Raw genomic sequence first — 13,557 nt, 5'->3', positions numbered from 1 at the left:
TGTTGGAAAAGAATAATAAAAGTATATTTGTTTTGATTTAAAATGATTCAGAGTTTTTTTTTAATCCGTTAGTTAATTTCAGCTATGAACCTATATAACTCTAAATCACTTAAAATTCAATTAAACTTAATATACGTTTATAAATTTCAATGCTCGCCTATCTAAATCCTATCTCCTATCTAAATTTGAAGGCGTAAATTAAAATCAATAAATTTTTAATGGGACAAAGTAAAATTTCTAACGTGGAAAAAAAAGAAAGAGCTAATGTTTTTAAATTTTTAAAATTTGAATACATAAAATAAATAATATTGTAATAAAAAGTAATTATAAACCTTCTAAACGTCTTTCACAGTTTCTCCCCAGATTATCTGAAGAAAAATAAATTATGGATCTGCTTAAATAATATTGTAGTATTGTAATAAAAGATGTTTACACTCACCGAGATGTTTCTCCTCATGTTATGTGAAGAGTGATAAATGATAGTGTCAATTTATACCCAACCACCAAGTTGGCTAAAGGTGGGAGGGATTTTCATGACCACCGAAAATTGATCTCTATCCCATTATAACCATTATAGTAAGTTTATCATCCTCTAATCAACTGGATATCTAATATTGTAGCAAAAGGTAATTATGCTTGCTCCAAGAGCCTTTCACAACCTACCCCCAGGTTATAGGAAAAGAAGTAAATCATGGGATCAGCTTATAGCTAACCACCAAGTTGGTTAGGGGTGAAGGGTTTTTTTCCTGAGGGCATGCACCCATTGAGAATAGAATAATAATGTAGTAAAAAGTAATTACGCTCATCCTAAGTGCCTCTCACAGTCCATCCCCAAATTTTGTGAAGAGAGATAAATCACGGGGTCAACTTATAGGTGACCGCCAAATTAACTAGGGGGTGGGAGGAATTTTTTTTTTTTCCGAGGACATATATCCCTCAAGAAATGCTTCTAGTATAGTAAGCTCGACAAACTCTAAGCAATATAGTAAATAATATTGTAGTAAGATGAAATCTGTCTTTCCAACGACCCCATACGGTCACCCCACAATCATATGTGATGAGGTAAATCAAGAATATATAGTTGGCCACTACGAAGGAGAATATTCATTCGACTTTATTAAAAATCGACCTCTATCTATTATAACAAATTCTATCTTGTTGGATTTCAATCAAAGTCTCACATTGAAATATTTGGTAAAGATCATGGGGTTAAAAGGATGCATGATATCTCCATTGACATGAGACCTTTTGGGGAGAGCCCAAGAGCAAAGCCATGAGGGTCTAGGCCCAAAGTGGACAATATCATGTCATTGTGGAGATATGTGGACATCCTTCGGGCACAACAAATGGTATCAGAGCCATGGTCCGGACCATATGTCAAGTGGGGCGGCCTTGAACGAAATTGAGGGTGGGCCCGAAGTAGGTCGGGTGACCGGATGTTCGTGGGAAGCCTAGAGTAGGTCAGGGTGACCAGATGCTCACGGGGAGGCCCGAAGCAGGTCAGGATGACCGAGTACTTGCCGGGGGGGCATGGTCCGGACTAGATGCCAAGTGGGATGACCTTGAACAAAGTTGAGGGTGAGCCCGGAGTAGGTCGGGTGACCAGATGTTCATGGGAGGCCTAGAGTAGGTCAGGGTGACCAGATGTTCACGGGGAGGCCCGAAGCAGGTCAGGATGACCGAGTACTTTGCGGGGGGGCCTGGAGCAGGTCAGGGTGATCGGATACTTGTGCGGAAGCAAATAGGTCAGGGTGACCAGATACTCACGGGGAGGCCTGAAGCAGGTCAGGGTGACCGGGTACTTGCGGTGAGGCGAGTAGGTCAGGATGGGCGGATGCTCGCAGGTAGGCTCGGAGTAGGTCAAGGTGACCGAGCGCGGATGCTGGCGGGGGAGGCCCAGAGCTGGTCAGGATGACCGAGTACTTGCGCGGCAGGGGGGGCTGGAGCAGGTCAGGGTGACCGGGTACTTGAGGTGAGGCGAGTAGGTCAGGGTCGTCGGATGCTCGCAGGTAGGCCTGAAGTAGGTCAAGGTGACCGGGCGTGGATACTTGCGAGGAGGCCCAGAACAGGTCAGGATGACCGGATGCTTGCGGGGAGGCCCAGACTATGAGAGTAATTGTGGTCTTTCGTTTGAGGGGAGGATTATTGTGTTTCAATCAAAGTCCCACATTGAAAGATTTGATAAAGATCATGGGGTTAAAAGGATGCATGCTATCTCTATTGACATGAAGCCTTTTGGGAAGAGCCCAAGAGCAAAATCATGAGGGTCTAGGCTCAAAGTGGACAATATCATATTATTGTGGAGATATATGAACATCTTTCGAGCACAACATATCTCATAATAACCAACCTAATATTATATCGAGGGTAACTGAGTAAATAATATTGAATCTTAGTCACATAAACTAGTGAAACGTTATTTTATACCTCGACTGTATTAAAAATTCTTAAACTAATAGAGAATAATAATGTTTGTAAATAAGACATACAATTTGATTTAATATGAAATAAGTTTAGTTATTTCAATCTAAAAGTAATTAACACTAGAGATCCTCTATTCCAGGATCTCTGGATTATTTCTGTCCCTATTTATTCATTAGTTGGATAAATTGGATTTCACCTATTTAATAGATGGAGTTTCATCCATCCAATAAATGAAGAGAACTTTTTGTCTAAAATTTTCTGGATTAGAGGATCTGACTTCCTTCAATCGTCTCTTGAAATATGAGATTTTTTTTTTTTTTTTAAAGAAAGACTCTAATTCAATCTTTGCTATATAAAATAATTATAAATTAAAGCCTCATAATATAATAAAATAAAATAAATATTAAATTTTAAATAAAATAAATATTTAAGTACATATAAAATTAAAGAAATAATTACAAACTAAAGCTCTAAAAATCCTTCCTTTGCGAGCTGCTAAATTCTTGACAAGATGACAAAAGATACCCTTCCATGACATTGATGGATTGACAGAGACATGGGCATTGACGTCTTCTCAACCACCCTCTTCTTCACGGGCGTTCCGTATTCCGCCATGGAAATGGAATCCCACGAGCCAAAGCAAGACTACTCCTGTACAAGCTGCTGACCCTTCGACCCCTCTCACTCTCTTTCTCTCTCTGTCCTCTCTTCTGTTTGCCTGCACGCTGCCCTCTCCCCCAGTTTTTGCGGTTCCACTCGGATGCCACCACCTCCTGCTGCTGCATTGCATGCGTCGCACAGTATGAGAATGCCCAACCAACTTCCCAGCAGTCAGTGGATTGATTGATTTGAGTTGATTCCCTGGAGCTTTCCGCCCTCCGTGACTAGCTCTATTACCAACCTGGTCTGCGCGAACTCACAGTGGAAAGAGAGCTGAGGAAGACAAAAGGTGGAAGACAAGGACTTGCCTGGTTCTCTTTGGAGGACTTAGTGTGTCATTATTTTTTATTTTTTTTGTTGTTCCTTCGTTCTTTCTTCCAGTTTCTGTGCCTTTAGTGTTGAAGGTGCTTTCTATTTGATTTCCCCTTGGTGTTTGTGGAGATCAGAGCCTTGGCCTTATGAAGACGAGTGCTGTGAGTACTTCTCTTGCCCTTGCTTTGCTCTTAGAACTCTTTTCGTCAATTGTTGAGTTTTATTTCCTTTGCTGCAACTTAGTGGCCAGATCTTCCTGATCTGCGTTCTGAAAGATGAGATTTTTTTCCCCTCCTTACCTTCAAATAATTATATTATCTTCTCGAGGAATAATTCTTCTTTTATGTAGATCAGATCCATCCCTTATCTGGATTTCTCGATACAAAAAATGTTAACTGAAGCTTTACAGTTCAACTCATTGCAAATCCAAGTTATCAGATAACTTTTTTATTATTTTAGGATTGCCCGATCCCCATTGCTGTTCCTTGATATGATTTAAGAATTTATCTTCTTTATCACAAACTATCGATTTTCTTGTTTTTGGAAACTCAAGGATGAAAAATCCAAGTCGAATTAAACCTGCCCTGCTTGTATATCGCAATATGACTAGGGTTTGTATAGTTGATTTTGCCCAATCAGCTCTTGAATTCTCCTAGTAGCTAATTGGAGCATAGAAAAATGGCATGCATTAGGCCTTATTGTATTACTAATTGCATCCAAGTGACCTATGAAATTTTCATTCAGGTATTAAGAATTCTTCTGGTTCTTGCAACTGTTGGCCAGTTCTTATGGACTGCAATGGCCAGTTCATACTGCAAGGAGATGGGATCGAGCACTTATAGGCCTCACAGTGTCACCGTGACGGAGTTCGGTGCCGTAGGCGATGGTGTCACACTAAACACAAAAGCATTTCAGAATGCTATCTTCTACCTCCATTCATTTGCCGATAAGGGTGGGGCGCAGCTATTTGTGCCTGCTGGGAAGTGGCTGACGGGGAGTTTTAGTCTCATCAGCCATCTGACTCTCTCACTGGATGAGGATGCTGTAATAATCGGGTCCAAGGTGAGCTAAACCTTCTACAAAGATGCGTTTACAGAAATCAGTAGTGTAATCAGCCAAATTCTGATGCAAAGTCGGATTCCCTTGGTGTGACATTGTGCATTCTGTTTTGGAATTAATTAACCCAAATTGCCTTTCGACAGGACCCTGCTGATTGGCCGATCATTGATCCATTGCCATCGTATGGCCGCGGTAGGGAGTTACCAGGTGCGAGGCATCAGAGCCTCATTCATGGATCTAACTTGACTGATGTGATTATAACAGGCGAGCATACTTTACGAATGAAGTTTGTCCCTCGACTTAGTATCAATGAGAGTTTTATGTATAGCTGAGCTTCCATCTATTCTTGTTGTTTACTATACTGTTACAAACTACTACATTGCATAGTTTACCGAAATGTCACCATTGTTCGAAAAAATTGAGCTGATTTAAGCATGAACTTGCTGCAGGTGGCAATGGGACTGTTAATGGCCAAGGCAGTGTTTGGTGGGACTGGTTCAGGAATAACACTCTCGACTACACGCGGCCGCATCTGATAGAACTGATGTATTCAACTGGAGTGGTCATCTCAAATCTTACTTTCACTGATTCGCCATTTTGGGCCATCCACCCTGTGTATTGCAGGTATGTCTCTCCTATGATTTGAATTGCTTCTCTTGTTAGCATCTTTCGGTCGATGCACGAGTGGAGGTTTACATCGTTGGGAAGACTTGAGACTTTTTACTGGATTAACAGCCAAGTTCTCATCCAAAATGTCACAATCCTTGCGCCATCAGATTCACCAAACACTGATGGGATAGATCCAGGTAAACTGAAAAGCCTATGACTTGAAAGTTTGATTTGGGTATCAGTTTGAAGTATATTGCTGATTATAATCAATTTCAGCTACTTACTATATTTAATAATTCAGATTCATCTAATAATGTCTGCATCGAGGACTGCTACATCAACACCGGCGATGATCTGATCGTCATCAAAAGTGGATGGGATGAGTATGGCATTGCCTTTGCTCACCCAAGTTCCAACATCAGCATTCGACACATCGTTGGCGCAGCTCATTCTGGTGCTGGGATTGCTATTGGCAGTGAGATGTCAGGTGGCATTTCAAATGTGCAGGTAGATGGCATCTCTCTCTTTGACTCCCTGTATGGTATCAGAATAAAAACATCCCCTGGGCGCGGAGGATATGTCAAGTACATTCACATCTCCAACGTCGTCATGAGCAGCGTTAAGACGGCCATCGGTATAACGGGACAATATGGAGAGCACCCGGATGACAATTATGATCCAAACACTCTTCCAACTATCGACATGATCACCATAGAAGACATTGTAGGGACAGATATTAATGTCGCTGGCTTCTTGCAGGGTATTCAAGGGGCTAACTTTAGCAACATTTGCTTATCGAATGTGGACCTCTCTGTCAACTCAAAATCTCCATGGAACTGTTCTTACATTGAAGGCTTTTCTAACTCGGTTTCTCCAGAATCATGCGAAGCACTCAAAAATCCCTATCAAGCATCACTTTGTTACACAACTGAGCATTTAGAGCATTGCAATCTGGTGCAAATTCTTTGAATTCAGTAAACAATCGAAACCTTAATCTGCAACAGGATGTTCAGTTCTTTACAGAGTTTGATACAAAGAGATTGTTTTGTTCATGGGCCGACATTTGTGTGTAGCCTTCAGCTGAGATTGGTAATGTCTTTAAGATCGAAAAAAGTTGAAAGTGCAGGGAGGTCTTCTTGCCCGTGTGAAAGTCGATGCCTGTTTCAATTTTATGATTATATACGAGTGAAGGAGTGATGTAAAAAAATGGCAAAATTTTCCCCATGTTTCTTAGTTTATTTGGCCAAAATTTGGAAAGGTGAAGCTTCAAATGTTCTCTAATAACAACATTTTAACTGACTGGATCACTCTGCATGAAAGATCAAAAATTCTACTGATGAAATTTGGAATAAGTGTTTCAGCATTACTCTTATCTTAGTTTGCAATAAAAGAGCTGTGGATCTTTAGCTAGTAGAGGCTTACAATAGTGCAACATCACCAAAACATTAAAGAAATAAATGAAAGCTCATCCACTTGAATATCAATTGATTAACAGAAGACAATCAATATTCACAAAGTTTGTTGATTATTTTGCATACAGCAGGGCGATTCAGAAAACAATGTAGCATATATATTTAATACATCTGAAACTTTTCCTTGGTCTTCTCGAATACTTGTTCAGCAATCACGGCGCCACTGCCATCAGCTTGTTTGATCTCCATATGAGCTTTCTGGTAGAATCCGGTGCCTCTCAGAGCATCGGCAATGAAATCATCAAATCCTATAGCTATAGCAGCCTCTGCTTTTGCTCCATAGACCAGCCTCTACATTTGGTTGAAGCGAAACCAGATGAGCAAAATTTTTTACAAGATTAAAAAGTTCAAAAGAAAATACAAGACCAATGACCACCTTAATTCGCGAAAGGTGAATTGCTCCAAAGCACATCGGACAAGGCTCACAGGAAGCATAGATCTCACAATCTGAAAGTTCAATCTTCCCAAGCTTTTTGCAGGCCTGAAATAATAACAGACCATGTGAAAAACTACCTTGAAAGTTTTTGGTGAGTCACCGATGCTTGTTGATTAAATCAATAGATGAATTCTTATTTCCAAGGTTATTTCAAATTACTTAGCAATTGAGATTTAATTTATACATGAAGGGTACAGTGAGCAAGCACTCCAGAAAGCTTCCATTCAGCACTGAAAGAATATGGTTTTGTCACAACCCATAATCGAACATAGATGAGAGAACTATCCATTAACTAGACTGACACAAAATAGCCCAAGTTCAAAGTAATTCACTCATCTATGCCTATATGCCTTATTTATTTGCCTCAATTTCTTCAAATGGGACTAAACTAATATCTTATAATCTTACCCACACGAGATATGGAATCCCATAAAAGCTGAAGTCCAGGTCAAGTGGCACCATATTCATCACTTAGGCAGCCTTTTGCAATAGCTTACTATGCCATGCCAGGATTAGCTTTGCTTTGGTACCAATGGCTAACCAACATAAACTAGAGAATTAACCATTGATGTGTATAACCCGACCACTGGACCAAAATATTTTAACTCAAGTTAATAGTAGCTCACCCGTATATGCTTACGAGCCTTATTAGCCAATAATTCACCATATAGAACAAAACTAAGGTGCACAAATGACTTTACTATGATCATAACTCAAAAGAAATTTCACAAGTTCATTTATTAAATTTATTTATATGCCTATATCATTCAGACAATGTGTCCACCTATGAACCATTTTTTTTATTGAGTATTTCTTTATAAAATTTATTTTAGACTCGTTTGTATCTATACCTAGCAAAGATGGTTGCAGTATTTTGAATATCTGAGTGATGCAAAAGCCATTTGTATTTTGTAAAAGTGCATGAGTTAAGACTAAATTTGACAGTTGCAAGGTATAAAAGACATCTTTCCATCATGCAAAGAGACAACAACCTAAATCAGTAATTCTTTCATGCCAACATGAGAACATTCCTCCACCATTTCCTACATTACCAGAGAATTGTACTTAATCAGAAAGAATGATTTGACATTGTACGTTGTGGGTTTAGGTGGCATAACTAGGAACTGTGCTCCACACTGAGCATGTATACCTATGGAGCTTTTATGAACTCAGCTAATTCCACCAAAAGGCATCTTGTTGTTGAGAGTACACACTTAAGTTATTCAAGACATTTTACTCCTGTGGCTCAATCACACTTTCTCAGCTTCAGTTTGTGTTTCAGTTCATTATTGTCCAAGTAACCTAGAAGACAACTACGAATCACACCTTGTCTGAGCTCATTGCCTTGACAATTGCTCTTTGTCCTCCCCAGACAAGGTCACAATAAGCCCAAAAGGTCACTCATTTTGGATTGCTCCATACTGAGCATGCTTAATTATGGAGTTCTTATATGAAACTCAACTAATCCCATCAAAAGGCATCTTGTTGTTAAGAGTATGCACATAAACTATCCAAGGCATTTTACTCCAGTTATATATTTAAGTATAGATGATGATATAGTAAGAGATAGAGCTAGCCGACCTCATCTAGTGGGATAATGCTTGGTTGTTGTTGTTGTAGTATACATTTTCTACTTAGTATGTGTGTTGGTTCATTCCCCCTAGTATCCTATAAGATTGCCAGGAGCATGCCTCATCCGAGCTTGTTGCCTTTGCAATAGACTCCCCACCCTCCTAAGATTGGGTTGCAACACCAGTAGTAGTAGGATTTGTTCAAGAAAATTAGTTATAGTGAAAATTAAGAGACCATATAGGTATCATGCCTATGGCAACATATGTTTAGATAAAGAGCATCTGACAAATAGAATGAAATGATAATGAATAAATGATGAAATAAAAATAATACTATTAGGAGGTTACTTCAAATTAAAATAAAGAAATTAAATTGGTGTTTTATTTTGTTTATACAATTTGTGTACCATTTGAGATACTCCAATGTTTACTATCTCAGAGGAACTATATAAGACTGCCAAAAGTTGATCAGCTATGTAACCTGCCTGAATGGTGAGATGGAAGGAAATCATTTAAGTATGCCTTACATAATTAGCTATGTATTTCTTTTGTTAAAAGATGTCATTCAAGGAAAAAGGTTGATCCGCTGACTATCAATAGCTTCCAAAAACTCAATCGTTGACATCTAGCAAGGTCCATTAGCCTTTAATGAAAAACCAAGTTCTAACCTATTTGTATTAGCCTAAGAAAGACCTATTGTTTTTCATCACTAGAAACATGTAGATTGCATGTCATTTAAAACACAGTGAGTAATATCTGCCAACCAAACAATTCAAAGTCTAACTTACCAGCTGAGAGAATCATACATAGTAGCGTGTCAACATAACCAAATTGATGATATCAAAATACTAGGAATTGCTCACTGTTTGTGGATGTTTGATAATGTTGACATTTTTGTTGTACTATTTAGAAATCCTAGTGAGCTATTAGCTTCTCATATGAAATATAAGCAAAGAATTGGATAGCATAGACCTGAATATGTGACTCAGCTTTGCCAAGTATGCAAAAATAGTTTGAAGAATTAGTATACAGTTTAAACCATCTAATATTCTTACCTCTCTTATTGCAGTGACCTCAGCATGAGCGGTAGGATCTGTGTGCTTCAGCACCATGTTATGACAACCTACTACTACCTCATCATTACAAACAACAACTGCACCAAAAGGCCCTCCATCACCACATTCAACTCCATGATATGCCTCTTCAACAGCTTTTGATAAAAATTTATGATCTCTATCTTGGACAACTGCTTGAAACAACACCATAATACACAAAAAAAGAATGCGGTGAGAAGAAAAGATTCATAAAAAAAGTAACGGAAAGAAAGTGAAAAAATAACACGCTACTAACTAAGATCTTTCCTTGTATATTATGTATCATATGGCCTAAAGAAGAAATACAAAATAATATAAACATGTGTGATGTGCAGTAAATTATAAAATCTAAACTAATATAAAATTATTGAAAATGTTAAATCAAAATCTAATTATATTTAAAAATAACATACTAATTTATCTAGAAAGTATTTATATGATCATTGTAAATCCTTCCATATGATCATTTATGAGCAAGTTTGATAAAAACAATCATTTTTTTTTTCACCTATGACCACTTACACAAATATAAATGCAAACTTTTTAACTAGGTGATACTTTTATCCTTCTTCCATTCTCCTTTTCTACAAACTTTCTTGTGCTCTCATCTCTTTATTGTCACCATGACCTCCATGTTTATCTTTTTTTTTTGTGCTGAATAAAGCATTTTTTAATCTGAGAGTGTTTTTTTTTCAAAAAAAAAAAAAAAAAACTACCAATCCAACATTTGTGCTTTAATCAACCTCCTTTAAAAACAATGTAAGAACAAAAAAGCATTAAATATTTTAAATTTGGCCATTAAAAGTAAAATTACTTTTGACCATAAAAATAACAAGCCTTAAACAGTGGATCAAACATGATACTTTTTTCTTGTCACAAAGTGACATTGGTTGAATACCCCTCAATCTCAACTCCTACCGACATTGACATCTTGTCCTATCCCACCTTCATGGATCTCAAAGCCCTTGCTGCAATGATCCTCATCCTCCCACCTTCACCTCCCCTTGTCGTATCATATTCTTCCTCATCGTATGGTAGTAATGGTTGAACGATCCTGATCTCAACGACTGTGAATGTGAACATTTGAATCTTCTTTTGCCCCACCCTCATGGGCCACTAGGCCCTCCTCTACAACATCTCCTCCCCCTTCTACCTCCTCTCATCACACCACCTTCACCATGCTCACACCATTGTGTGCACCCTCCGCAATTCACTCACTTACCTATTTTATCCTCTAGGTTTATTTCCAATCCATCCATCCATCTTTAGTTGATTAACTAACATCACATTCTCCTCTCATAGAGATCAATCCTCTCACAACACTCATTAATTCTTCCTTATCATACTCCACCATTATTTCTCTTTTAATCCAATTTAAATACATCTCATCAGTTTCTCCATAATTCCCTTTGCATTTTGTCAAAAATAGGGAAAAACTCAGTAAAATTTATTATATTTAATCCCAAATTCTCCCATCAACTATTTATCATCTAATTTCATTTCCATTTAACCTGCTATCATTTCATTAATTAACATTAAAGTCTCCTGTTGTGTGTTGTGTTTACTTGTGCATAGAAGAAAGGAAAGGAAAAGAAAGGAAAGGAGAAAAAGAAAAGGAAAAGAAAATAAAGGAAAACAAATCCCAATCCCTCACTTACAGTATCTTCTTAAACAGAGAGGAAAGAAGAGGGATTGGGTTCCTTATTTATCATCTAAGTTCATTTCCATCTAACCTGCTATCCTTTAATTAATTAATATTAAAGTCTCCTCTAGTATGTTGTGTTTACTCGTGCATAGAAGAAAGGAAAGGAAAGGAGGAAAAGAAAAGAAAGCAAAATAATAGCATTCCCTCGCTTATAGTATCTTCTTAAACAGAGAGGAAAGAAGAGGAATTAGGTTCGTTTTTTTCCACTCAATTTCATCAGAGTATGCACAACGGTAGAGATCCATTCTCCCTCAACTTCTATTATTTCTTTCCTATCATAACTCTCCATAATTCCTCTTACAATCCAATCTAAACGCATCTCTTCAATTTCTCCATAATTCCTTTTGGTCAGTCAAAACTATACAATGTATTTTATTTCAAAAGAAAAACTACAACAAAAAAAAAGGAGAGCACTAATAGTCCTCCATTTTACTATAGAAAGATGATGTTACTCAATTACCTTCATGATGACCTGAAAATGCAGAAGCCACAGAGATGGTCCCGTCCTTTGACTCCACCACTGAAACCACAATGCAAATGAGCATAGTAAACAACAACCAGTGCCAGTATGATAAGTACTTAACTAATTATACATAAGATCTAGGGTGGAAGTGGTAGACAGTGAAAAAAGATGCAGTCTCACCATACACCACAGAAAGAAAAAAAAAGAAGTTCAATTTCACCCCTAATGAATTAAGTAATTGATGCCTAAGTATATACATAGTCAAAAATCCAACATATGGTAAACGAAATAAAACTTGGAAATTGAAAACCACTATATTTTAGATTATAATGGACATGAAAACCAGAGAAGTTGAAATCTGGGTGACCTAAACACACCGTGGGGTATAGGAAACAATTCACAGAATATCTTATGTCGCTGAAAGCTCAAATCTCAGAGCAGAAATTAGAATAAGCACCGGATTTAAAAACCAGCGGAAATTGAAGTAAAAAAAAATACATATCCTGAAATAGAACCTACCAATTACAAAAAAGGGGCCTAAATCTTTGACAGATACCAGATAATAATAATAAAAAAAATCTCATTTACCGGGCTGATTTTTAAGAAAAAGAAGACGAAAGCGGAGGCTAAAACGATGAATTCTAAGACCAATTGCTAGGAACGGTAAGATGGGAAGAATTTCGATCAGAATCAGAACTGTCGACAAAATTCAGTATCAACCGATGGCCTTGACAGCCGATGCAGGCGTACAATAACGAGGCGTAAAAATCGATCCTTTCCGCGTAAAGGCGGCGACTTTCCGGGAAGATACCACAGCGGGATCTCCAATGAGGCCACTTGCGATTCGTAACCGATCGTGAAAAGCGAACAAAGATCAAGGATTTAAATCTCAAACGAACCCAACATCCGAGCACAGGGCTACGGCAGCCCGAATAAAAGAAACATGATTCAGCCGCACCTTGCGCTTCTTCCATGAAATTAGAGTAGGCAAACGAGCTCTTCTTCAAATCCTTAAACCAAGTTGGGCTAATAGCGAATGCCCTGTGGCAGTATATATAGAGGAACATGTTGGCAAGGGATAGGAAGGCAGAAAAAAAAGGAGCACACATTTTTTTGGACCATTTTTTTATGATACAAAAGATGTGACATTCGTATTGTGATTCCTTTTGGGTTCATCGTCCCCATCAAATTATAATTTTTGTTCGGAGCGGACGGTCAGAATTCGCTCGAAGGTTTACGGTGGTGGATAAGTAGCAAGGTTACTTGGCGCCGAACGAGGGTGTTCTCCGGACGGCCTCCGGCAGCCCGCTCCGAATAAAAACTATAACCTGTTAGGGATGATGAACCTAGGAAGGGATCGTAATCATTTACGACCGGATCGTGACTGTGATCCGACCGTAAATACGAGTGACATATCCCCTGGATCACAAAAACTGATCCAAGAGCTCCTGCCTCAGAAAGAGGTAATGGGGGGAGGATTCAACAGGAAAAACATAGGCAAGGGATAGGAAGGCAAGAAAAGGCAAGAAGAAAGAGGGTTCAATGGAAGGAGTGTGCAAGGGATAGCAAATGCCTAATGCTTTTCTATTTATTTATTTATTTATTATTATTATTATTATTTATATATTTTGGATAGCAATGGATCGACAAAAGATAGAAATCACTCAATGAATTCACGTTGAATTAGGGCATGAGTCAATTCATTGGTGTTCTCCTCGTGCGGATGTGGTTAAGATATGGTGATGCAGCGAT

The 13,557-nt window shown here is 38.3% G+C and overlaps 2 protein-coding genes across 5 annotated transcripts; one reads left to right on the top strand and one right to left on the bottom strand.

The window, feature by feature from the left end:
* The first annotated feature begins 3,027 nt into the window (after positions 1-3,027).
* LOC122023039 (probable polygalacturonase) lies at positions 3,028-6,160 on the top strand. Of its 3 annotated transcripts, none has more exons than XM_042581147.1 (7): positions 3,028-3,557; positions 4,141-4,458; positions 4,599-4,719; positions 4,905-5,079; positions 5,191-5,261; positions 5,366-5,571; positions 5,824-6,160. In XM_042581147.1, exons 1-7 carry the CDS (start codon positions 3,543-3,545, stop codon positions 6,031-6,033), a joined length of 1,116 nt encoding a protein of 371 aa, XP_042437081.1. In that variant the 5' UTR covers positions 3,028-3,542; the 3' UTR covers positions 6,034-6,160. The 3 variants fall into 3 exon arrangements, with proteins under 3 accessions (XP_042437081.1, XP_042437073.1, XP_042437076.1); XM_042581142.1 differs by having other exon boundaries at positions 3,034-3,373; positions 3,466-3,557; positions 5,366-6,160; XM_042581139.1 differs by having other exon boundaries at positions 3,030-3,557; positions 5,366-6,160.
* A 372-nt stretch (positions 6,161-6,532) lies between these two features.
* On the bottom strand, positions 6,533-12,875 carry LOC122023055 (guanosine deaminase). Of its 2 annotated transcripts, none has more exons than XM_042581154.1 (5): positions 12,764-12,875; positions 11,803-11,862; positions 9,599-9,789; positions 6,913-7,017; positions 6,533-6,827 (listed from the first exon to the last, which is right to left on the bottom strand). In XM_042581154.1, exons 1-5 carry the CDS (start codon positions 12,870-12,872, stop codon positions 6,639-6,641), a joined length of 654 nt encoding a protein of 217 aa, XP_042437088.1. In that variant the 5' UTR covers positions 12,873-12,875; the 3' UTR covers positions 6,533-6,638. The 2 variants fall into 2 exon arrangements, with proteins under 2 accessions (XP_042437088.1, XP_042437093.1); XM_042581159.1 differs by lacking the exon at positions 12,764-12,875 and adding an exon at positions 12,394-12,690.
* Positions 12,876-13,557: the final 682 nt, after the last annotated feature.

The sequence above is a fragment of the Zingiber officinale genome, chromosome 1A (genome assembly GCF_018446385.1).
Source record: "Zingiber officinale cultivar Zhangliang chromosome 1A, Zo_v1.1, whole genome shotgun sequence".
Taxonomy (NCBI): domain Eukaryota; kingdom Viridiplantae; phylum Streptophyta; class Magnoliopsida; order Zingiberales; family Zingiberaceae; genus Zingiber; species Zingiber officinale.
The sequence above is the reverse complement of the archived record's forward strand: the minus strand, read 5'-3'. Positions and strand labels throughout refer to the sequence as shown.